The following is a 26,757-nucleotide window of genomic DNA, read 5'->3' as shown; positions in this document are numbered from 1 at the left end:
TAAAGGTAAAAATGTAATGAAACATACACATACTGTTGATTTAGTAGAGCTACATCAACAGAGACAAAAGGTGATATACAGATGATTAGCTGACAATAAATACATAAATGAAACCTGGATTTAAATTATCTTTGTCTCTATGGAATGAAAAACATTCCTTTATAACGTTGTATGGAAGACAGGGTTGCAGGTCTGGTCCCAACGTCTCCTATTTGGGTCTTCCTGGGAGAGAATTCAGCTAACCTTAAGAGGAATTTCCCAACTGAGTGTGGTATCAGGAAACTTTGCTAGCAACATAACAATACAGAGTTGTCGTTTTTGGCATCTGGATTTCCTTCTAGACCACTGGGACAGATGTGTACAACGATTAGGGGAAGAATTGCCTCCGCAACATACTATAAATGTAAATGCACAGTGACATCCATGAGTACGCTAACATGCTCAAATTGTAAAATGAAGTGTAATGTAGCTATATTTCCATTTGCCCCAGTCATTCTTTATTTAGTGTTACATCCTGATGCCTGGTCACTTTAGCCTTTAGCCTGATGCTACACATTGATATGGTTATGGCACTCCTTGCGTATAGCTTCATTCCTGTGTGTTTTATGTGTTTTCATCTGCATCATTGGGAAAGAGCTGGTAAGTAAACCTGTCACTGTTATGTTTACACCTGTTGTAATGTGACAAATAGGATTTCATTCGATTTCTTTTCGGTCATGTATTTATGAAGGAGTCTATAAGAGCCCATGTTATTACTACGAAGAGGAGGGACTCTTGCCTCCGGTGTGATGCCTGATCTTTAGGAAAAATATTCGTTTATCTACGGCCCCATCACACTGCACAGCGAGTCTCCCGCAGATAGAGTACTGGCTGACTGATTGACAGCGGCGGGCTGACTGTGACGCGCATGGAGAGAATATTTTATCAAGTCGGATTGAGGAGACAGATGAACGCGTTCCCTCCTTTATTCCTAATAGCCTGATGAAACGGGCTGATAGTCCAAACCGCTGACGGACGGCCTGATGAGCAAGAAACTGAAGGAAATCTTCGATTTCCGTGGTGTAACCAACGAGACTGTGTCCGTAGTCTCGATAAGAAAAATTCTTGAAGGTGTGTATAGCTGAATCTCATATATTTGAGGGCAAAATGCACTGTCTTTAATAAGTGAACAAAATCATTGAAAATAGAAACGTGCTTGATAGGCTAGATATTGGCACATCCTCTCATCTAAATATGTGGATGTTGAATGTAAATTATTATGACTGGACCCTAGTCAGTCAGTAGTTTATCGGTTTTTCATGTAGGTTGACGTTTTATTTTTTTTAATTTTTTTTTGATGAATCTGTGACAGAAGTTTACCTCTTAAGAACAGGTAGCATTTTTCATCATTATGGACAGCGCACGCTCGTCGGTTGTTGAACGGAGAGATGCCACCGCATGATGTGGGGAGACAACATTTAACATGATGTAATATTTGGGCAATCTGAACATATGAAATTGTGAATCTATATTCTGGTCTGTTTTTCCAAACCATTTTTGGTTGACTGTGTGAACTTGAATGCAAGAAGAGGGTGACATAAATGCCATTCTGTCTTGAAATTGGCCCCTCTGCGGGAATGCCTGTTCACCAGCGGGCCAATGGACTATTGGCACCTCAGGGCTAATCCATTCTCACACCTCATTTCTAAAAGGTCTCATTTCCCAAATGAATCTTGACTTCATTCCACATGAAGTGCAGCCAGTATTGACTTCCGACTAACCTCCAGCCTATTCATTGGCCATTTACTGGGATCTTAGATGTCATTTAAAGTGTAATACCCTCTTGAGGTGAACTAAAATGGATGTTGGGAGTTGGGTTCCGACCGCAGGAGATGAGACCGGGAATTTCACCCCGGCCCACCTCCTGCTGGATCCCCATAACGGGTCAGGTCCAACACCTACACGGTTGGATAACGGCCAGGAGCGCTCCATCACAGACCAAGCCTATAGGAACTTCACCACAACCATCCAGGTGCTCATCCTCATAGGATCTCTGTTGGGTGAGTAAAATATCCTACACCATCTCTCCCCCCCTTTCACTTTCTCTCCGTTTGTGTGTGTGTGTGTGTGTGTGTGTGTCTCTCTTACGCACACACGCACACACGCACACACACACACACACACACACACACACACACACACACACACACACACACACACACACACACACACACACACACACACACACACACACACACACACACAGGTGATAGGGACAGTAGTCCCAGGTTGTCTGAGGATTCATAATAGGGGCCATAACATTTAATAATAATAACATTTAATAATAATAACATTTAATAATAATAACATTTAATAATAATAACATTTAATAATAATAACATTTAATAATAATAACATTTAATAATAATAACATTTAATAATAATAACATTTAATAATAATAACATTTAATAATAATAACATTTAATAATAATAACATTTAATAATAATAACATTTAATAATAATAACATTTAATAATAATAACATTTAATAATAATAACATTTAATAATAATAACATTTAATAATAATAACATTTAATAATAATAACATTTAATAATAACATTAATAATAACATTTCATAAGTAATAATATTTCATAACAATAACATTTCAGATTTGATAACATTTTGTAAACATTTCAGATTTGATAACATTTTGTAAACATTTCATATTGAATATCATTTTGTAATCGAAACATTTCATATTTAAAAACATTTCGTAATTGAAACATTTCATATTTGATATGGAATACAAGATACAGTAATATAGTTCCAGTTGTAAGCCTCAGGGCCTACGGTGTCACCTGACTTTAAAGTTGTATTCTCAGTATTTTGGTAAATCCGGGTAGTGTGCCTCAGTGAACCGTGCCTGTGCCACCCACATCGTCACCGGTATTAATCTGTTTTTCTCCAAATACAGTCCTGGTCAACCTCAGTCCCTCTGACTCTAGCTGCTGGAACAGATATCTTTATATCACCAGTCCTGGTCAACCTCAGTCCCTCTGACTCTAGCTGTTGGAACAGATACCTTTATATCACCAGTCCTGGTCAACCTCAGTCCCTCTGACTCTAACTGCTGGAACAGATACCTTTATATCACCAGTCCTGGTCAACCTCAGTCCCTCTGACTCTAGCTGTTGGAACAGATACCTTTATATCACCAGTCCTGGTCAACCTCAGTCCCTCTGACTCTAGCTGTTGGAACAGATACCTTTATATCACCAGTCCTGGAAGTGGACTCTGAAAGTGAGTCAGGAGTTTACTAGTACTTTTAAAGCCATAGTCTGTAATATTTCTATCTTGCTCTATTGATTACATTATTGTTGCTGGGCTCACTTTTTGGATGGTGCGCAAATCTTGCAGAGTATGCCTTTTATTTACAAATACAGAAAAGGTCTAGAGGAGGCATATGGAGAGGTGTATTCATGACCCGTTTCTAATATCACATATGAAGAGGTGTATTCATGACCCGTTTCTAATATCACATATTAGAAGGTGTATTCATGACCCGTTTCTAATATCACATATGAAGAGGTGTATTCATGACCCGTTTCTAACATCACATATTGAGAGGTGTATTCATGACCCGTTTCTAATATCGCATATGGAGAGGTAACAACAATGTATTTATATTTGGCTGTTAACACCTTTTTGTTCCATTCAGACATCTTGTATGTATAAAACCACCTGAACGTATAGAAACTCATGGAGAGAAACAACCAGCTGTAACAACGTTCAGCTTGACTTTCACTCGTGTTTTTTTTTGTATACATTACTTTTTTCTGGCATCGCCCGTCTCCATCAGTACTACCGCCCATCTGTTGTTCTGGCATCGCCCGTCCCCATCAGTACCACTGCCCATCTGTTGTTCTGGCATCGCCCATCCCCATCAGTACCACTGCCCATCTGTTGTTCTGGCATCGCCCGTCTCCATCAGTACCACTGCCCATCTGTTTTCATGTCATCAATGATAATAGTAACTGACATCTGTGGTTTCTCCACCAGTACCACCTCCCATCTGTTGTTCTGGCATCGCCCGTCTCCATCAGTACCACTGCCCATCTGTTGTTCTGGCATCGCCCGTCTCCATCAGTACCACTGCCCATCTGTTTTCATGTCATCAATGATAATAGTAACTGACATCTGTGGTTTTGGCCTGGACATTTACATGATCAATGTTTGCTGTTCCTCTATATAGAAGCCACTGAGTTTAATAACCAGTAACCGAGGTGCACCATTATCGCACCAGCAAGCATTTGAAACACTGATAAGGCCTGGAGAGAGTGATCTTTACAGACAATAGAGAGAGGGAGAAAAGAACTGAGGAACAGGTTGAGAGAACGAGAGAGACAGAGAGAGAGCTAGAGAGAGACATAGAGACAGAGAGACAGAGAGACAGAGAGAGAGACAGAGAGACAGAGAGAAAGACAGAGAGACAGAGACAGAGGGTATAAAGAGTGCAATGACCTGTGTTTTAAAGGTATAGACAGCCTCATCAATGACCTGTGTTTTAACGGTATAGACAGCCTCATCAATGACCTGTGTTTTAACGGTATAGACAGCCTCATCAATGACCTGTGTTTTAACGGTATAGACAGCCTCATCAATGACCTGTGTTTTAATGGTATAGACAGCCTCATCAATGACCTGTGTTTTAAAGGTATAGACAGCCTCATCAATGACCTGTGTTATAATGGTATAGACAGCCTCATCAATGACCTGTGTTTTAATGGTATAGACAGCCTCATCAATGACCTGTGTTTTAAAGGTATAGACAGCCTCATCAATGACCTGTGTTTTAACGGTATAGACAGCCTCATCAATGACCTGTGTTTTAAAGACAGCCTCATCAATGACTTGTGTTTTAAAGACAGCCTCATCAATGACCTGTGTTTTAAAGGTATAGACAGCCTCATCATTGACGTGTGTTTTAACGGTATAGACAGCCTCATCAATAACCTGTGTTTTAACGGTATAGACAGCCTCATCAATGACCTGTGTTTTAACGGTACAGACAGCCTCATCAATGACCTGTGTTTTAAAGGTATAGACAGCCTCATCAATGACCTGTGTTTTAACGGTATAGACAGCCTCATCAATGACCTGTGTTTTAACGGTATAGACAGCCCCATAAATGACCTGTGTTTTAGAGATGGTTATGGTTCCAATGAAGCAGTTCACTCAGAGCTCTTGACTTTATCCTAATGGAAGGAAGCCAGGATGTGTCTGTGTGTATCAGAGCATGTGAGCGGTTGGATATCCTGCTCATTGTTAATGGAGGGATGCGCATGCTCCAGCACTCCACATCCTTACCAACCGCTCCGCAAAACAAAAAAAAATTCGCTCCATTAATTAAAAGCACAATTGAACCAAAACCTGTCTATTTGTGTAAGTACTTGGACCTACCAATTGTTTTTTTAAGTATTGAAACAAAATCATATGGATTTGAATGAAAAGTATTTGAATAAACATGAAAATGTTAATATAAGAAGCGAACATAATTTAGTTCAGTTCCTTCTGTTTGTGCCTTTGTGAGGTATTGTTCATTTTGACTCTACTAAGCCTTTTCCTAGCTCGTTTGTGAGAACCAGTTATAGCCTTCAGTCCTAGTTTTGAGTCACCTGCCTGTTTACCTACCTATGTATGACCATTGCCTGCCTATGACCATGAATCCTGCCTTCTGCGAAAGGCTAAATGATCACCTGCCGCGCTCTGCGCGTGAATCTACACCTTTTCCTCCCTGAGTTTTTGCTACACATATAAACACTGTAAATAGGTCAGGAGCCAGACAGGGAACCTAAGAAAGAACGAACATTTATTATTTAGGCTATATTATTAGTCTATTATTTCAATTATTTCAAAGCTATAGCCTACAAAGAAATACATTGTGAATTATTTGCGAGTGCTACACATTAGGCTGGTACCGTAGGGACATGAAGCGCTCAGCATTTAAACAACATTTCGTTGTATTAAATCATTATAGTCTGTGAATTGGCCATATAGGCTGTGACTTACTTATAATTAAATGAAAAATAACTTATTAGTGCCTTTGAATTCATTTTCAGAAACACGAGTTTCGTCCGTCTGTGGCTTCAGGCTTATGTGATGGTGCCTGGAGAGCCGGCCAGCAGGGGAGAATATCCTCTCGACACTGGCAGAGCCACTGGGGATGAATAACACCCTGTTGGTCACTCTTGACAGGCTGGGCAGAGATGCACAGTTGTTTTTACAAATATTTTTTCTATAGCTAGGCCTAAAGGTTTTTAGGCAAAAATAACCCAATCAAAACGGAAAGCTCCTTGAACGAGGGAATATGCCAGGACTATTGGGCCAAAATCCAGTTATGGCCTATTGTATAGGTAATAGAACGAAAAGGAAGGAAACTTTTAAGAGATCAGATATTTAGTTTATAAATGAATTGCTACATTGACACACAGAGCTAGCTAGTCACCTCTTCCTTTCTGTTAGCATGTGCACATTGTTAAGTACACCATCATGCTTTCAGGATACGTGTCTTTATAGATTTCACAATGGTTCTTTAGTTGTGTGCCAATAAATCACCACACGCCCTCTCTTGCTCTTGGTCCTCATCTTTGTAAATCACCTTGATTTAGCACCTGTGTGTTTGATCAGTTTCTTTATGGAAATATGTAGTGAACTCTATGACAGTAGCTACAACAAGGGGCTGTAGCAGCACACAAGTAGACTACAAATGCATGCTGGGCCGGGCATGCCCTGAGCTTGTGAAGTGAGCACTACTTGGAGCGTTACTGGAGCGAAATTGGAGGGGGCGAGAAGGCTGAGGCTCCAACCTTTGGGAATCTCACTCCACTCTCCAGTCAAATTGGACACGCTCCCTGCTCAGCTCCTCGATCCACTCACATACTCTGGTGGTGGGTGTGTGTGTGCTTTATGTGTGTGTGTTTACTGTGCCTGTGAGCCGTACAGTAGCCCCGACAATCAATGCCGTGCGTTGCTCCAATCATGTGCCATGAAACACAAATAAACTTGGTTGATACACTTGATAACCAGATCTCATCTGAAATTTCTTGAATATAGTGACTTATTATATGCCCTGGTCTAACCATTGATACACTTGATAACCAGATCTCATCTGAAATTTCTTGAATATAGTGACTTATTATATGCCCTGGTCTAACCATTGATACACTTGATAACCAGATCTCATCTGAAATTTCTTGAATATAGTGACTTATTATATGCCCTGGTCTAACCATTGATAATAATCAAATGTATAACAATCCCATGGGATAATCAATTGACACAGAACTGCCTAAAGAACCCTGTGACTATAGGAGAACACCTGGCTTTCAAAGGTTCATTTCAGGCTCAGGTTGGTGTGCAGTTTACAATAGTTTTATTCTGTCTGCTATGCTGGTTCTCATTCACACCAGTTATACTGGAGAGACAGCTGTTTTTTCATGTGTTCCTCTGTCTGAGAGCTCACTGTTGATCATCCATCAGCAACCAACATGGCAGTGTTTATTCACTAGACAACATGGCAGTGTTTATTCACTAGACAACCAACATGGCAGTGTTTATTCACTAGACAACCAACATGGCAGTGTTTATTCACTAGACAACATGGCAGTGTTTATTCACTAGACAACATGGCAGTGTTTATTCACTAGACAACATGGCAGTGTTTATTCAATAGACAACCAACATGGCATTGTTTATTCAGTAGACAACCAACATGGCAGTGTTTATTCACTAGACAACATGGCAGTGTTTATTCACTAGACAACATGGCAGTGTTTATTCACTAGACAACATGGCAGTGTTTATTCAATAGACAACCAACATGGCAGTGTTTATTCACTAGACAACCAACATGGCAGTGTTTATTCACTAGACAACCAACATGGCAGTGTTTATTCACTAGACAACATGGCAGTGTTTATTCACTAGACAACATGGCAGTGTTTATTCACTAGACAACCAACATGGCAGTGTTTATTCACTAGACAACCAACATGGCAGTGTTTATTCACTAGACAACATGGCAGTGTTTATTCACTAGACAACATGGCAGTGTTTATTCACTAGACAACATGGCAGTGTTTATTCAATAGACAACCAACATGGCAGTGTTTATTCAGTAGACAACCAACATGGCAGTGTTTATTCACTAGACAACATGGCAGTGTTTATTCACTAGACAACATGGCAGTGTTTATTCACTAGACAACATGGCAGTGTTTATTCAATAGACAACCAACATGGCAGTGTTTATTCACTAGACAACCAACATGGCAGTGTTTATTCACTAGACAACCAACATGGCAGTGTTTATTCACTAGACAACATGGCAGTGTTTATTCACTAGACAACATGGCAGTGTTTATTCACTAGACAACCAACATGGCAGTGTTTATTCACTAGACAACATGGCAGTGTTTATTCACTAGACAACATGGCAGTGTTTATTCAATAGACAACCAACATGACAGTGTTTATTCACTAGACAACATGACAGTGTCTATTCACTAGACAACATGGCAGTGTTTATTCAATAGACAACCAACATGACAGTGTTTATTCACTAGACAACATGACAGTGTCTATTCACTAGACAACATGGCAGTGTTTATTCACTAGACAACATGGCAGTGTTTATTCAATAGACAACCAACATGACAGTGTTTATTCACTAGACAACCAACATGGCAGTGTTTATTCACTAGACAACCAACATGACAGTGTTTATTCACTAGACAACATGGCAGTGTTTATTCAATAGACAACCAACATGGCAGTGTTTATTCACTAGACAACCAACATGGCAGTGTTTATTCAATAGACAACCAACATGGCAGTGTTTATTCACTAGACAACATGGCAGTGTTTATTCAATAGACAACCAACATGACAGTGTTTATTCACTAGACAACCAACATGGCAGTGTTTATTCACTAGACAACCAACATGGCAGTGTTTATTCACTAGACAACATGGCAGTGTTTATTCACTAGACAACTGAACGTAGAGTATATTCAGTAGACAACTGAACGTAGAGTATATTCAGCAGAGAACTGAACGTAGAGTATATTCAGTAGACAACTGAACGTAGAGTATATTCAGTAGACAACTGAACGTAGAGTATATTCAGTAGACAACTGAACGTAGAGTATATTCAGTAGACAACTGAACGTAGAGTATATTCAGCAGAGAACTGAACGTAGAGTATATTCAGTAGACAACTGAACGTAGAGTATATTCAGTAGACAACTGAACGTAGAGTATATTCAGCAGAGAACTGAACGTAGAGTATATTCAGTAGACAACTGAACGTAGAGTACATTCAGCAGAGAACTGAACGTAGAGTATATTCAGTAGACAACTGAACGTAGAGTATATTCAGCAGACAACTGAACGTAGAGTATATTCAGTAGACAACTGAACGTAGAGTACATTCAGTAGACAACTGAACGTAGAGTATATTCAGCAGAGAACTGAACGTAGAGTATATTCAGTAGACAACTGAACGTAGAGTATATTCAGCAGACAACTGAACGTAGAGTATATTCAGTAGACAACTGAATGTAGAGTATATTCAGTAGACAACTGAACGTAGAGTATATTCAGTAGACAACTGAACGTAGAGTATATTCAGTAGACAACTGAACGTAGAGTATATTCAGCAGACAACTGAACGTAGAGTATATTCAGTAGACAACTGAACGTAGAGTATATTCAGTAGACAACTGAACGTAGAGTATATTCAGCAGACAACTGAACGTAGAGTATATTCAGCAGAGAACTGAACGTAGAGTATATTCAGTAGACAACTGAACGTAGAGTATATTCAGCAGAGAACTGAACGTAGAGTATATTCAGTAGACAACTGAACGTAGAGTATATTCAGTAGACAACTGAACGTAGAGTATATTCAGTAGACAACTGAACGTAGAGTATATTCAGCAGAGAACTGAACGTAGAGTATTTTCAGTAGACAACTGAACGTAGAGTATATTCAGTAGACAACTGAACGTAGAGTATATTCAGTAGACAACTGAACGTAGAGTATATTCAGCAGACAACTGAACGTAGAGTATATTCAGTAGACAACTGAATGTAGAGTATATTCAGTAGACAACTGAACGTAGAGTATATTCAGTAGACAACTGAACGTAGAGTATATTCAGTAGACAACTGAACGTAGAGTATATTCAGCAGACAACTGAACGTAGAGTATATTCAGTAGACAACTGAACGTAGAGTATATTCAGTAGACAACTGAACGTAGAGTATATTCAGCAGACAACTGAACGTAGAGTATATTCAGCAGAGAACTGAACGTAGAGTATATTCAGTAGACAACTGAACGTAGAGTATATTCAGCAGAGAACTGAACGTAGAGTATATTCAGTAGACAACTGAACGTAGAGTATATTCAGTAGACAACTGAACGTAGAGTATATTCAGTAGACAACTGAACGTAGAGTATATTCAGCAGAGAACTGAACGTAGAGTATATTCAGTAGACAACTGAACGTAGAGTATATTCAGTAGACAACTGAACGTAGAGTATATTCAGTAGACAACTGAACGTAGAGTATATTCAGTAGACAACTGAACGTAGAGTATATTCAGTAGACAACTGAACGTAGAGTATATTCAGCAGAGAACTGAACGTAGAGTATATTCAGTAGACAACTGAACGTAGAGTATATTCAGTAGACAACTGAACGTAGAGTATATTCAGTAGACAACTGAACGTAGAGTATATTCAGTAGACAACTGAACGTAGAGTATATTCAGCAGAGAACTGAACGTAGAGTATATTCAGTAGACAACTGAACGTAGAGTATATTCAGTAGACAACTGAACGTAGAGTATATTCAGCAGACAACTGAACGTAGAGTATATTCAGTAGACAACTGAACGTAGAGTATATTCAGCAGACAACTGAACGTAGAGTATATTCAGTAGACAACTGAACGTAGAGTATATTCAGTAGACAACTGAACGTAGAGTATATTCAGTAGACAACTGAACGTAGAGTATATTCAGTAGACAACTGAACGTAGAGTATATTCAGTAGACAACTGAACGTAGAGTATATTCAGTAGACAACTGAACGTAGAGTATATTCAGTAGACAACTGAACGTAGAGTATATTCAGTAGACAACTGAACGTAGAGTATATTCAGCAGAGAACTGAACGTAGAGTATATTCAGTAGACAACTGAACGTAGAGTATATTCAGTAGACAACTGAACGTAGAGTATATTCAGTAGACAACTGAACGTAGAGTATATTCAGTAGACAACTGAACGTAGAGTATATTCAGTAGACAACTGAACGTAGAGTATATTCAGTAGACAACTGAACGTAGAGTATATTCAGCAGACAACTGAACGTAGAGTATATTCAGTAGACAACTGAACGTAGAGTATATTCAGTAGACAACTGAACGTAGAGTATATTCAGTAGACAACTGAACGTAGAGTATATTCAGTAGACAACTGACGTAGAGTATATTCAGGTACAACTGAACGTAGAAGTATATTCAGTAGACAACTGAACGTAGAGTATATTCAGTAGACAACTGAACGTAGAAGTATATTCAGTAGACAACTGAACGTAGAGTATATTCACTAGACAACTGAACGTAGAGTAATATTCAGTAGACAACTGAACGTAGAGTATATTCAGTAGACAACTGAACGTAGAGTATATTCAGTAGACCACTGAACGTAGAGTATATCAGTAGACAACTGAACGTAGAGTAATTCAGTAGACAACTGAACGTAGAGTATATTCAGTAGACACTGAACGTAGGAGTATATTCAGTAGACAACTGAACGTAGAGTATATTCAGTAGACAACTGAACGTAGAGTATATTCAGTAGACAACTGAACGTAGAGTATATTCAGTAGACAACTGAACGTAGAGTATATTCAGTAGACAACTGAACGTAGAGTTATTCAGTAGACAACTGAACCGTAGACAACTGGAACGTAAGTATATTCAGTGACAACTGAACGTAGAGTATATTCAGTAGACAACTGAAACGTAGAGTATATTCAGTAGACAACTGAACGTAGAGTATATTCAGTAGACAACTGAACGTAGAGTATATTCAGTAGACAACTGAACGTAGAGTATATTCAGTAGACAACTGAACGTAGAGTATATTCAGTAGACAACTGAACGTAGAGTATATTCAGTAGACAACTGAACGTAGAGTATTTCAGTAGACAACTGAACGTAGAGTATATTCAGTAGACAACTGAACGTAGAGTATATTCAGTAGACAACTGAACGTAGAGTATATTCAGTAGACAACTGAACGTAGAGTACATTCAGTAGACAACTGAACGTAGAGTACATTTCAGTAGACAACTGAACGTAGAGTATATTCAGCTAGACAACTGAACGTAGAGTATATTCAGTCAGACAACTGAACGTAGAGTATATTCAGTAGACAACTGAACGAGAGTATATTCAGCATGAGCAACTGAACGTAGAGTATATTCAGTAGACAACTGAACGTAGAGTATATTCAGTAGACAACTGAACGTAGAGTATATTCAGTAGACAACTGAACGTAGTATATTCAGCAGAAACTGAACGTAGAGTATATTCAGTAGACACTGAACGTAGAGTATATTCAGTAGACAACTGAACGTAGAGTATATTCAGTAGACAACTGAACGTAGAGTATATTCAGTAGACAACTGAACGTAGAGTATATTCAGTAGACAACTGAACGTAGAAGTATATTCAGCAGAGAAACTGAACGTAGAGTATATTCAGTAGACAACTGAACGTAGAGTATATTTCAGTAGACACTGAACGTAGAGTATATTCAGTAGACAACTGAACGTCGAGTATATTCAGTAGACAACTGAACGTAGAGTATATTCAGCAGAGAACTGAACGTAGAGTATATTCAGTAGACAACTGAACGTAGAGTATATTCAGTAGACAACTGAACGTAGAGTATATTCAGCAGACAACTGAACGTAGAGTATATTCAGTAGACAACTGAACGTAGAGTATATTCAGCAGACAACTGAACGTAGAGTATATTCAGTAGACAACTGAACGTAGAGTATATTCAGCAGACAACTGAACGTAGAGTATATTCAGTAGACAACTGAACGTAGAGTATATTCAGTAGACAACTGAACGTAGAGTATATTCAGTAGACAACTGAACGTAGAGTATATTCAGTAGACAACTGAACGTAGAGTATATTCAGTAGACAACTGAACGTAGAGTATATTCAGTAGACAACTGAACGTAGAGTATATTCAGTAGACAACTGAACGTAGAGTATATTCAGTAGACAACTGAACGTAGAGTATATTCAGTAGACAACTGAACGTAGAGTATATTCAGTAGACAACTGAACGTAGAGTATATTCAGTAGACAACTGAACGTAGAGTATATTCAGTAGACAACTGAACGTAGAGTATATTCAGTAGACAACTGAACGTAGAGTATATTCAGTAGACAACTGAACGTAGAGTATATTCAGTAGACAACTGAACGTAGAGTATATTCAGTAGACAACTGAACGTAGAGTATATTCAGCAGACAACTGAGACAACTGAACGTAGAGTATATTCAGTAGACAACTGAACGTAGAGTATATTCAGTAGACAACTGAACGTAGAGTATATTCAGTAGACAACTGAACGTAGAGTATATTCACTAGACAACTGAACGTAGAGTATATTCAGTAGACAACTGAACGTAGAGTATATTCAGTAGACAACTGAACGTAGAGTATATTCAGTAGACAACTGAACGTAGAGTATATTCAGTAGACAACTGAACGTAGAGTATATTCAGTAGACAACTGAACGTAGAGTATATTCAGTAGACAACTGAACGTAGAGTATATTCAGTAGACAACTGAACGTAGAGTATATTCAGTAGACAACTGAACGTAGAGTATATTCAGTAGACAACTGAACGTAGAGTATATTCAGTAGACAACTGAACGTAGAGTATATTCAGTAGACAACTGAACGTAGAGTATATTCAGTAGACAACTGAACGTAGAGTATATTCAGTAGACAACTGAACGTAGAGTATATTCACTAGACAACTGAACGTAGAGTATATTCACTAGACAACTGAACGTAGAGTATATTCAGTAGACAACTGAACGTAGAGTATATTCAGTAGACAACTGAACGTAGAGTATATTCAGTAGACAACTGAACGTAGAGTATATTCAGTAGACAACTGAACGTAGAGTATATTCAGTAGACAACTGAACGTAGAGTATATTCAGTAGACAACTGAACGTAGAGTATATTCAGTAGACAACTGAACGTAGAGTATATTCAGTAGACAACTGAACGTAGAGTATATTCAGTAGACAACTGAACGTAGAGTATATTCAGTAGACAACTGAACGTAGAGTATATTCAGTAGACAACTGAACGTAGAGTATATTCAGTAGACAACTGAACGTAGAGTACATTCAGTAGACAACTGAACGTAGAGTACATTCAGTAGACAACTGAACGTAGAGTATATTCAGCAGACAACTGAACGTAGAGTATATTCAGTAGACAACTGAACGTAGAGTATATTCAGTAGACAACTGAACGTAGAGTATATTCAGTAGACAACTGAACGTAGAGTATATTCAGTAGACAACTGAACGTAGAGTACATTCAGTAGACAACTGAACGTAGAGTACATTCAGTAGACAACTGAACGTAGAGTATATTCAGTAGACAACTGAACGTAGAGTACATTCAGTAGACAACTGAACGTAGAGTACATTCAGTAGACAACTGAACGTAGAGTATATTCAGTAGACAACTGAACGTAGAGTATATTCAGTAGACAACTGAACGTAGAGTATATTCAGTAGACAACTGAACGTAGAGTATATTCAGTAGACAACTGAACGTAGAGTATATTCAGTAGACAACTGAACGTAGAGTATATTCAGTAGACAACTGAACGTAGAGTATATTCAGTAGACAACTGAACGTAGAGTATATTCAGTAGACAACTGAACGTAGAGTATATTCAGTAGACAACTGAACGTAGAGTATATTCAGTAGACAACTGAACGTAGAGTATATTCAGTAGACAACTGAACGTAGAGTATATTCAGTAGACAACTGAACGTAGAGTATATTCAGTAGACAACTGAACGTAGAGTATATTCAGTAGACAACTGAACGTAGAGTATATTCAGTAGACAACTGAACGTAGAGTATATTCAGTAGACAACTGAACGTAGAGTATATTCAGCAGACAACTGAACGTAGAGTATATTCAGTAGACAACTGAACGTAGAGTATATTCAGCAGACAACTGAACGTAGAGTATATTCAGTAGACAACTGAACGTAGAGTATATTCAGTAGACAACTGAACGTAGAGTATATTCAGTAGACAACTGAACGTAGAGTATATTCAGTAGACAACTGAACGTAGAGTATATTCAGTAGACAACTGAACGTAGAGTTATTCAGTAGACAACTGAACGTAGAGTATATTCAGTAGACAACTGAACGTAGAGTACATTCAGTAGACAACTGAACGTAGAGTACATTCAGTAGACAACTGAACGTAGAGTAGAGTATATTCAGTAGACAACTGAACGTAGAGTATATTCAGTAGACAACTGAACGTAGAGTATATTCAGTAGACAACTGAACGTAGAGTATATTCAGTAGACAACTGAACGTAGAGTATATTCAGTAGACAACTGAACGTAGAGTATATTCAGTAGACAACTGAACGTAGAGTATATTCAGTAGACAACTGAACGTAGAGTATATTCAGTAGACAACTGAACGTAGAGTATATTCAGTAGACAACTGAACGTAGAGTACATTCAGTAGACAACTGAACGTAGAGTACATTCAGTAGACAACTGAACGTAGAGTATATTCAGTAGACAACTGAACGTAGAGTATATTCAGTAGACAACTGAACGTAGAGTACATTCAGTAGACAACTGAACGTAGAGTATATTCAGTAGACAACTGAACGTAGAGTATATTCAGTAGACAACTGAACGTAGAGTACATTCAGCCCTGTTTCACACAGTGGCAGCTCATCCAAAGGGAACACCTTGCTCTATTGGAAACACAGCCAGCTCAGTTACTTCACTTGAGCAGCAAAACAGAATTGAGACCATTGAAATTATAGGAGTGCTGATCGCAGATCCCAATTAATCAGATCATTATGATCTGGAAGGACCTGATTTTAGATCAGCACTCCTACTCTGAGACTAGGAGTGTTGATAACTACTAGCCCTGGTAGGGATAGACTGTGGTTTTTAACCTGACATCAGTCACCCTGTGTAAATAGACTTAGGCACTACAACCATCAATCAAATGTATTAATAAAGCCCTTCTTACATCAGGTGATATCTCAAAGTGCTGTACAGAAACCCAGACTAAAACCCCAAACAGCAAGCAATGCAGGTGTAGAAACACGGTGGCTAGGAAAAACTCCCTAGAAAGGCCAGAACTTAGGAAGAAACCTAGAGAGGAACCAGGCTATGAGGGGTGGCCAGTCCTCTTCTGGCTGTGCCGGGTGGAGATTATAACAGAACATGTCCAAGATGTTCAAATGTTCATAAATGACCTGCAGGGTCAGATAATAATAATCACAGTGGTTGTCGAGGGTGCAACAAGTCAGCACCTCAGGAGTAAATGTCAGTTGGCTTTTCATAGCTGATCATTCAGAGTATCTCTACCGCTCCTGCTGTCTCTAGACAGTTGAAAACAGCAGGTCTGGGGCAGGTAGCACGTCCGGTGAACCGGTCAGGGTTCCATAGCCGCAGGCAGAACAGTTGAAACTGGAGCAGCAGCACGACCAGGTGGACTAGGGACAGAAAGGAGTTATCAGGCCAGGTAGTCCTGAGGTATGGTCCCAGGGCAAGAGAGAGGGCGAGAGAGAGAAAGAGAAAGAAAGAGATAATTGGAGAGAGCATACTTAAATTCACACAGGACACCGGATAAGACAGGAGAAGTACTCCAGATATAACAGACTGACCCTAGCCCCCCGACACAAACTATTGCAGCATAAATACTGGAGGTTTTGAGTAGGAGCTTCCAGGAAGAGATGGGAAGATTGGAATGTGGAGCTGTGTGTACCTGTGAGGGTTTTGAAATGCTTCTGTGAGATGGGAGAAAAGAAATATGTCACTACTACTTCAGTAGCATTCAGACCATACAGTAATATGACCACTGTGCCTAGACGGACATGTGTCCCAGCCTATTGAGACATCATGAGGATGATACATAGAAAGGTCCAGCTCATTTTAACCAGCTCAGTGGCACCCATTCTCCTGCTCTCAGAGACATGTTAAGAAATACTGTAAGAACGGATATGGATAGAGCCTCAATGCAACAGACCAGCAGTGTGAATGATGAAGGACATTAATGTATCAGACCAGCAGTGTGAATGATGAAGGATATTAATGCAACAGACCAGCAGTGTGAATGATGAAGGATATTCATGCAACAGACCAGCAGTGTAAACGATGAAGGATATTAATGCAACAGACCAGCAGTGTGAATGATGAAGGATATTAATGTATCAGACCAGCAGTGTGAATGATGAAGGATATTAACGCAACAGACCAGCAGTGTGAATGATGAAGGATATTAATGCAACAGACCAGCAGTGTGAATGATGAAGGATATTAATGTATCAGACCAGCAGTGTGAATGATGAAGGATATTAATGCAACAGACCAGCAGTGTGAATGATGAAGGATATTAATGCAACAGACCAGCAGTGTGAATGATGAAGGATATTAATGCAACAGACCAGCAGTGTGAATGATGAAGGATATTAATGTAACAAACCAGCAGTGTGAAAGATGAAGGATATTAATTAATGTATCAGACCAGCAGTGTGAATGATGAATCAAATCAAATCAAATCAAATGTATTTATATAGCCCTTCGTACATCAGCTGATATCTCAAAGTGCTGTACAGAAACCCAGCCTAAAACCCCAAACAGCAAGCAATGCAGGTGTAGAAGCACGGTGGCTAGGAAAAACTCCCTAGAAAAGGCCAATACCTAGGAAGAAACCTAGAGAGGAACCAGGCTATGTGGGGTGGCCAGTCCTCTTCTGGCTGTGCCGGGTGGAGATTATAACAGAACATGGCCAAGATGTTCAATGTTCATAAATGACCAGCATGGTCGAATAATAATAAGGCAGAACAGTTGAAACTAGAGCAGCAGCACAGTCAGGTGGAAGTTGAAACTGGAGCAGCAGCATGGCCAGGTAGACTGGGGACAGCAAGGAGTCATCATGTCAGGTAGTCCTGGGGCATGGTCCTAGGGCTCAGGTCAGTTGAAACTGGAACAGCAGCATGGCCAGGTGGACTGGGGACAGCAAGGAGTCATCATGTCAGGTAGTCCTGGGGCATGGTCCTAGGGCTCAGGTCCTCCGAGAGAGAGAAAGAAAGAGAGAAGGAGAGAATTAGAGAACACACACTTAGATTCACACAGGACACCGAATAGGACAGGAGAAGTACTCCAGATATAACAAACTGACCCCAGCCCCCCGACACATAAACTACTGCAGCATAAATACTGGAGGCTGAGACAGGAGGGGTCAGGAGACACTGTGGCCCCATCCGAGGACACCCCCGGACAGGGCCAAACAGGAAGGATATAACCCCACCCACTTTGCCAAAGCACAGCCCCCACACCACTAGAAGGATATTAATGTATCAGACCAGCAGTGTGAATGATGAAGGATATTAATTTAACAGACCAGCAGTGTGAATGATGAAGGATATTAATGTAACAGACCAGCAGTGTGAATGATGAAGGACATTAATGTATGAGACCAGCAGTGTGAATGATGAAGGATATTAATGCAACAGACCAGCAGTGTGAATGATGAAGGATATTAATGTAACAAACCAGCAGTGTGAAAGATGAAGGATATTAATGTATCAGACCAGCAGTGTGAATGATGAAGGATATTAATGTATCAGACCAGCAGTGTGAATGATGAAGGATATTAATTTAACAGACCAGCAGTGTGAATGATGAAGGATATTAATGTAACAGACCAGCAGTGTGAATGATGAAGGACATTAATGTATCAGACCAGCAGTGTGAATGACGAAGGATATTAATGCATCAGACCAGCATTGTGAATGATGAACGATTTTAATGTACAGTCTATTGTATTGAGACTTGTATTGAAAAGGGTACTAGCTGAAATGATCACACCCTGACCATAGTTTGCTATGTATGTTTCTATGTGTTGTTTGGTCAGGGTGTGATCTGAGTGGGCATTCTATGTTGGATGTCTGGTTTGTCTGTTTCTGTGTTTGGCCTGATATGGTTCTCAATCAGAGGCAGGTGTTAGTCGTTGTCTCTGATTGGGAACCATATTTAGGTAGCCTGTTTTCTCATTGTGGGTTGTGGGTGATTGTCTATGTTAGTTGCTTGTGTCGGCACAGTTCTTATTATAGCTTCACGGTCGTTATTCGTTTATTGCTTTGTATAGTTTGTATTCAGTGTTCAGTGCTTTCTTTAATTAGAATATCATCATGAACACATAGCACGATGCATTTTGGTCCGCTTCTTACGACGATCGTGACAGAAATACCATTTCTAAAACTAATTAATTTCCCCTTGTTTTATATCTACAGTTTTCTATCATAGCAGCTCCTTCAACTATGAACATGTTGATTTGAGTTCTTCCATTAGTCGGGACATTAGGGCACTGGGCAGAGATGGAGATGGAGGGGGAGGGAGGGAGAGAAGAAGTAAGGAGGGAGAGGAGGGAAAGAAGAGGGAAGGAGAGAGAGGAGGGAGGGAGGGAGGGAGAGGGAGAGGAGGAAAGGAGGGAGAGAAGAAGTAAGGAGGGAGAGAAGAGGGAAGGAGAGAGAGGAGGGAGGGAGGGAGAGGAGGAAAGGAGGGAGAGAAGAGGGAAGGAGAGAGAGGAGGGAGGGAAGGAGAGAGAGAGAGGAGGGAGGGAGAGAAGAGGGAAGGAGGGATAGAGGAGGAAATGAGGGAGAGAGGAGAGGGAGAGGAGGAAAGGAGGGGGAGAGAGGAGGGAGAGAAGGAGGGAAATGACGGAGAGAGGAGAGGGAGAGGAGGAAAGGAGGGAGAGAGGAGGAAAGGAGGGAGAGAGGAGAGGGAGAGGAGGAAAGGAGGGAGAGAAGGAGAGAGGAGGGAGAGAAGGAGGGAAAGGAGGGAGAGAGGAGGAAAGGAGGGAAGGTGCCAGAAGGAGGGTGGGTTGTGTGAAGTTCTGTTCCCAGTTTGAACACCATCACAGGGTTTGGAAAACTGTTCTCATGGAACTCTGCTAAAATTACAAATGGAATGTCATGGCAGTGCTTTGGATGTGTATGCGTGTGTGTGTGTGTGTGTGTGCATGTTTGTGTGTGTGTGTGTGTGTGTGTGTGTATGCATGTTTGTGTGCTGTGTGTGTGTGTATGCATGGATGTGTGTGTGTGTGTGTGTATGCATGTTTGTGTGCTGTGTGTGTGTGTGATGAATCACAAACTCTGGTGTGTGTGTAAATACCAGTGGCATGTCGCACTTTGTTGCTTAAATTGATCTTGTCTTCTTGGTATCACTCAGGTCTACCTCTGCCCTCCAGTTTAAATGGATTGTTTTGACAAATTGGTAGCTGATGTTTTCACAAACTGATTGTAAAGGAAAATGGAAAAGAAAGAAGGGGGTGCTTGAGTAGCCACAAGATCGATCATTTCTACAATTTTGTTTATTCCTGATTGTCTTACAAAAGTACTTCACAAACTCACACACCATAACATTTCACTGTATTACGTTTTCTCACATGCCCTTATACTGTAAAACAATCAAACTGTCATCCTGTCTAACCCTCTCTCTCTCTCCTCCCTCACCCCCTACTCGCTACCTTTCTCTCCCTCACCCCCCTCCTCTCTCTCTCTCCGTCTCTCTCTCTCTCCTCCCTCACCCCCTACTCACCACCTTTCTCTCCCTCACCCCCCTCCTCTCTCTCTCTCTCTCTCCCTCCCCCCTCTCTCTCTCTCTCTCTCTGTCTCTCTCTCTCTCTCTCTCTCTCTCTCTCTCCTCCCTCACCCCCTACTCACCACCTTTCTCTCCCACACCCCCTCCCCTCTCTCTCTCTCTCTCTCTCTCTCTCTCTCTCTCTCTCTCTCTCCCTCCCTCCCTCCCTCTCCCAGGCAATGCCACTGTTCTATGGTGTACCTGCTGTACCAGTGTCTTCAAGTCGGTGACCAGTCGCTTCATTAAGAACCTGGCGTGCTCAGGGATCTGTGCGGGTCTGGTGTGTGTTCCCTTTGACGTGGCTCTAGGGGCCAGCCCTCGCTGCTGCTGGTGGCTACACACTCTGCTGCTCTGCAAGGCCCTGAAGTTCCTCCACAAACTCTTCTGTTCCGTCACCGTGCTCAGCTTCTCCGCTATCGCTCTCGACAGGTGGGTGATTGCACGGAAAAGCAAGTCAAATACAGCGTCTTTGTTTGGATTACAGAAAGTGCTATAAGAACGACGTGTTATCAAATCAAACCATTGGCGCCACTACATATAGCAGGGATGGGCAACTGGCTGCCCACTACATATAGCAGGGACTGGCTGCCCACTACATATAGCAGGGATGGGCAACTGGCTGCCCACTACATATAGCAGGGATGGGCAACTGGCTGCTCACTACATATAGCAGGGACTGGCTGCCCACTACATATAGCAGGGACTGGCTGCCCACTACATATAGCAGGGACTGGCTGCCCACTACATATAGCAGGGATGGGCAACTGGCTGCCCACTACATATAGCAGGGATGGGCAACTGGCTGCCCACTACATATAGCAGGGACTGGCTGCCCACTACATATAGCAGGGACTGGCTGCCCACTACATATAGCAGGGACTGGCTGCCCACTACATATAGCAGGGATGGGCAACTGGCTGCCCACTACATATAGCAGGGATGGGCAACTGGCTGCCCACTACATATAGCAGGGACTGGCTGCCCACTACATATAGCAGGGACTGGCTGCCCACTACATATAGCAGGGACTGGCTGCCCACTACATATAGCAGGGATGGGCAACTGGCTGCCCACTACATATAGCAGGGACTGGCTGCCCACTACATATAGAAGGGACTGGCTGCCCACTACATATAGCAGGGACTGGCTGCCCACTACATATAGCAGGGACTGGCTGCCCACTACATATAGCAGGGACTGGCTGCCCACTACATATAGCAGGGACTGGCTGCCCACTACATATAGCAGGGACTGGCTGCCCACTACATATAGCAGGGATGGGCAACTGGCTGCCCACTACATATAGCAGGGACTGGCTGCCCACTACATATAGAAGGGACTGGCTGCCCACTACATATAGCAGGGACTGGCTGCCCACTACATATAGCAGGGACTGGCTGCCCACTACATATAGCAGGGACTGGCTGCCCACTACATATAGCAGGGACTGGCTGCCCACTACATATAGAAGGGACTGGCTGCCCACTACATATAGCAGGGACTGGCTGCCCACTACATATAGCAGGGACTGACTGCCCACTACATATAGCAGGGACTGGCTGCCCACTACATATAGCAGGGACTGGCTGCCCACTACATATAGCAGGGACTGGCTGCCCACTACATATAGCAGGGATGGGCAACTGGCTGCCCACTACATATAGCAGGGATGGGCAACTGGCTGCCCACTACATATAGCAGGGACTGGCTGCCCACTACATATAGCAGGGACTGGCTGCCCACTACATATAGCAGGGATGGGCAACTGGCTGCCCGCTGTTTTGGAGGCAATTTTATTTAATTTTTTACAAAATACTAATATGGATCTCAGTTATAAAAGGTTTTGTTTAACACTTTTTTGGTTACTACTATGATTCCATGTGTTATTTCATAGTTTTGATGTCTTCACTATTCAATATTCTACAATGTAGAAAATAGTAAAAATAAAGAAAAACCCTTGAATGAGTAGGTGTGTCCAAACATTTGACTGGTACTGTGTGTGTGTGTGTGTGTGTGTGTGTGTGTGTGTGTGTGTATATATATATATATATATTTACCCTCTGGACAGTGTGTAATGTTGTCTCCTCCTCTTCTTCTCTCTAGGTACTACTCTGTCCTCTACCCTCAGGACAGTGTATAATGTTGTCTCCTCCTCTTCTTCTCTCTAGGCACTACTCTGTCCTCTACCCTCAGGACAGTGTATAATGTTGTCTCCTCTTCTTCTTCTCTCTAGGTACTACTCTGTCCTCTACCCTCTGGAGAGGAAGATATCAGACGCCAGATCACGTGACCTGGTTATCTACATCTGGATCCACGCCACCATCGCCAGCGTGCCTGTGTTCGCCGTCACCAACGTTACAGACGTGTACGTCACCTTGTCATGCTCCGATGCCCGCGCCCGCTCCTTGGGTCACATGGTCTACGTGGTGATCTACAACGTAACCACGGTGGTTACATTTACATTGTGATCATTTATCAGTCGGTTTTTATCTATATCTATATCTATTATATATAATGCAGTGAATTTCAATCATTGCAAGTAAAAAAAAAACACTTCTTTAAAAAAAGTTTCCTTTTTTTTTTTAAATACGTTTTTCGGCTCGCTAGTGTTTAGTAACAAAATAGAAGTATGAGTGCTACCCTCTTAGAAAAAAAATATGTTATTGCGAACATTTAAGGATTCTTTGGCTGTTCCCATATGAGAACTGTTTGAATAAAAAAATGTTTTGTTCCAGAACCCTCTATGGTTCTACATGGAACCCAAAAGGCTTCTACCTGGAACCAAAAATGGTTATCCTATGGGGACAACCCGAAGAACCCTTTTTAGAAACATTATTTTTTTTCTAAGAGTGTTGGTGCAGGAAAGACAACAGTTGTTGTGTTTTTAATTGCATTTTATTTTTAGGTGATCCTCCCACTGGCGGTTGTCTTCCTGTTCATGGTTCTGATTCGCCGAGCCCTTAGCGCTAGCCAGAAGAAGAAGGTGATTATTGCAGCGTTGAGAACCCCTCAGAACTCCATCTCTATTCCGTACGTGTCGCAGCGCGAGGCTGAGCTACACGCTACATTACTAGCTGTCGTTTTAGCCTTCTCGGCCTGTAGCGCCCCCTATGGGGCGTTGGTGGTATACCGCACTCTTCTCGGGGACAGTGAGGAATTGTCTCCTTCTCTCTACCTCACAGCCATCTGGCTGCCAAAGGTGTCTCTCCTCACCAACCCTCTGCTGTTTCTGACGGTGAACCGCACGGCCAGGCAGTGCCTGTTGGATGTTTTAGCCCGGGTCCACAGACGCTACAGCCGGCGTAACGTAGTCAGCACTGGGGCCCTGGGGCTAGGGGGCGAGGGAGGGCTGGAGGGGTCGGCTCAGGCCGGGAGCCAGCTCCTGGAGATGTTTAATATCGGACAGCAGCAGATCTTTAGGGCGACCGATGAAGAGGATGAGGAGGAGGTAGAGAATGAGATACCTTCTTTAGGGTCAGGAGGTGGTGGGGGTTGTTTGCAACCCAAAGAGAACCACCTTGGAGTGGGTAGACTAGGGGGACACGAAGGGAAGATGGTTCTACAGAAACAGACCCAACCAATCAGAGAGAGTGTCCTAGTGACTAAAGAACCTCCTCTCATATTGCCCAAAGTCTCCCCTGTCCCTGTCCACGCCTGCTCTTACACCTCCTCATCACAGGTGGCGCCAGCGACCCCCACGGAGCCCGACAACGCCACCCAGTTTGGGTTCGGTCCATTCGAGCTGCCGCCCCAGTGGCTGCCGGAGACCAGGAACAGTAAAAAGAGGCTCCTCCCACCGCTGGGGAACACCCCAGAGGAACTGATCCAGACCAAACAGCCACGCCCACGGCCAGAACGACGAATCAGCAGGAACAACAAGGTCAGCAACTTTCCCGTTGTCGACCCTTAAACTACCCTGTCCGTTGACCTTTGAACCTATGAGGTCAGCCAGAGGAGTATTCCACTGACGGAGCATAATGAGAACAGCAATACACCTTTTCCTTTTTCTATCAAGTTATTTGATACATTTTATGTCAATGACTGGATACAAAGTCAATGTAGGAAATCTGACCAACCACCTGACCAACCACCTGACCAACCACCTGACCAGTCACCTGACCAACCACCTGACCAGTCACCTGACCAACCACCTGACCAGTCACCTGACCAACCACCTGACCAACCACCTGACCAACCACCTGACCAATCACCTGACCAGTCACCTGACCAACCACCTGACCAGTCACCTGACCAACCACCTGACCAACCACCTGATCAGTCACCTGACCAACCACCTGACCAGTCACCTGACCAGTCACCTGACCAACCACCTGACCAACCACCTGACCAGTCACCTGACCAACCACCTGACCAACCACCTGACCAACCACCTGACCAACCACCTGACCAATCACCTGACCAACCACCTGACCAATCACCTGACCAACCACCTGACCAATCACTTGACCAACCACCTGACCAACCACCTGACCAACCACCTGACCAATCACCTGACCAACCACCTGACCAGTCACCTGACCAACCACCTTACCAATCACCTGACCAACCACCTGACCAACCACCTGACCAGTCACCTGACCAATCACTTGACCAACCACCTGACCAACCACCTGACCAACCACCTGACCAGTCACCTGACCAACCACCTGACCAACCACCTGACCAGTCACCTGACCAACCACCTGACCAATCACTTGACCAACCACCTGACCAATCACCTGACCAACCACCTGACCAATCACCTGACCAACCACCTGACCAATCACCTGACCAACCACCTGACCAGTCACCTGACCAACCACCTGACCAACCACCTGACCAATCACCTGACCAACCACCTGACCAACCACCTGACCAGTCACCTGACCAACCACCTGTAAGAGAAAGCAGGGATAGACAACTCCAGAGCTCGATGAGTCTGTCTCATTGATGATTCTCCCTGTCGTGTAATGGATACATTTTACGTCAATGACTGGTGAGATTTTAGAAAGTCCACACCGGAACACCAAATAGCCCAAGTCTAAAGACCAAAGCCACGTTTTTCTGAAGACATGGATTTTTACCCCAATGTCCTGGTTTTGATGTTCTCTCTTTTTTTCATGTTCTATCTTTCCAATAAAACCTTTTCAACTGATTTCTACTGGTACTGCTAGCAGAGCAGATAAAACCCTTTCAACTGATTTCTACTGGTACTGCTAGCAGAGCAGATAAAACCTTTTCATCTGATTTCTACTGGTACTGATAGCAGAGCAGATAAAACCTTTTCAACTGATTTCTACTGGTACTGCTAGCAGAGCAGATAAAACCTTTTCAACTGATTTCTACTGGTACTGCTAGCAGAGCAGATAAAACCCTTTCAACTGATTTCTACTGGTACTGCTAACAGAGCAGATAAAACCCTTTCAACTGATTTCTACTGGTACTGCTAGCAGAGCAGATAAAACCCTTTCAACTGATTTCTACTGGTACTGCTAGCAGAGCAGATAAAACCTTTTCAACTGATTTCTACTGGTACTGATAGCAGAGCATTTTCAACATCTCTGTTTTATTCAACATAATTAGTACAACCAATTTGATTTTGATGAGTTTGGCAATGATGTATTGAACATACAGTACATGCATTAGATTCCTGCAATGCCACATTTACATTGTGATTGACATGGAGAATTGAGTCACACAAAACACTGGATGAATCTTAGATTG

The 26,757-nt window shown here is 42.0% G+C and overlaps 1 protein-coding gene across 1 annotated transcript; it reads left to right on the top strand.

The window, feature by feature from the left end:
• The first annotated feature begins 866 nt into the window (after window positions 1-866).
• gpr176 (G protein-coupled receptor 176) lies at window positions 867-25,190 on the top strand. Its single transcript, XM_031800775.1, has 4 exons — window positions 867-2,039; window positions 21,210-21,462; window positions 23,267-23,480; window positions 23,939-25,190. Exons 1-4 carry the CDS (start codon window positions 1,838-1,840, stop codon window positions 24,941-24,943), a joined length of 1,674 nt encoding a protein of 557 aa, XP_031656635.1. The 5' UTR covers window positions 867-1,837; the 3' UTR covers window positions 24,944-25,190.
• The last annotated feature ends 1,567 nt before the right edge of the window (window positions 25,191-26,757 follow it).

The sequence above is a fragment of the Oncorhynchus kisutch genome, linkage group LG21 (assembly GCF_002021735.2).
Source record: "Oncorhynchus kisutch isolate 150728-3 linkage group LG21, Okis_V2, whole genome shotgun sequence".
NCBI lineage: Eukaryota > Metazoa > Chordata > Actinopteri > Salmoniformes > Salmonidae > Oncorhynchus > Oncorhynchus kisutch.
The sequence above is the reverse complement of the archived record's forward strand: the minus strand, read 5'-3'. Positions and strand labels throughout refer to the sequence as shown.

Bases quoted from the DNA above. Each gene is read 5' to 3' on its own strand.
- gpr176 (XM_031800775.1), top strand. From the start codon at position 1,838: ATGGATGTTGGGAGTTGGGTTCCGACCGCAGGAGATGAGACCGGGAAT. The intron at 2,040-21,209 runs GTGAGTAAAATA...TCCCTCTCCCAG, and splicing joins CCTCATAGGATCTCTGTTGG to GCAATGCCACTGTTCTATGG. The intron at 23,481-23,938 runs GTGGTTACATTT...TTTTATTTTTAG, and splicing joins TGATCTACAACGTAACCACG to GTGATCCTCCCACTGGCGGT.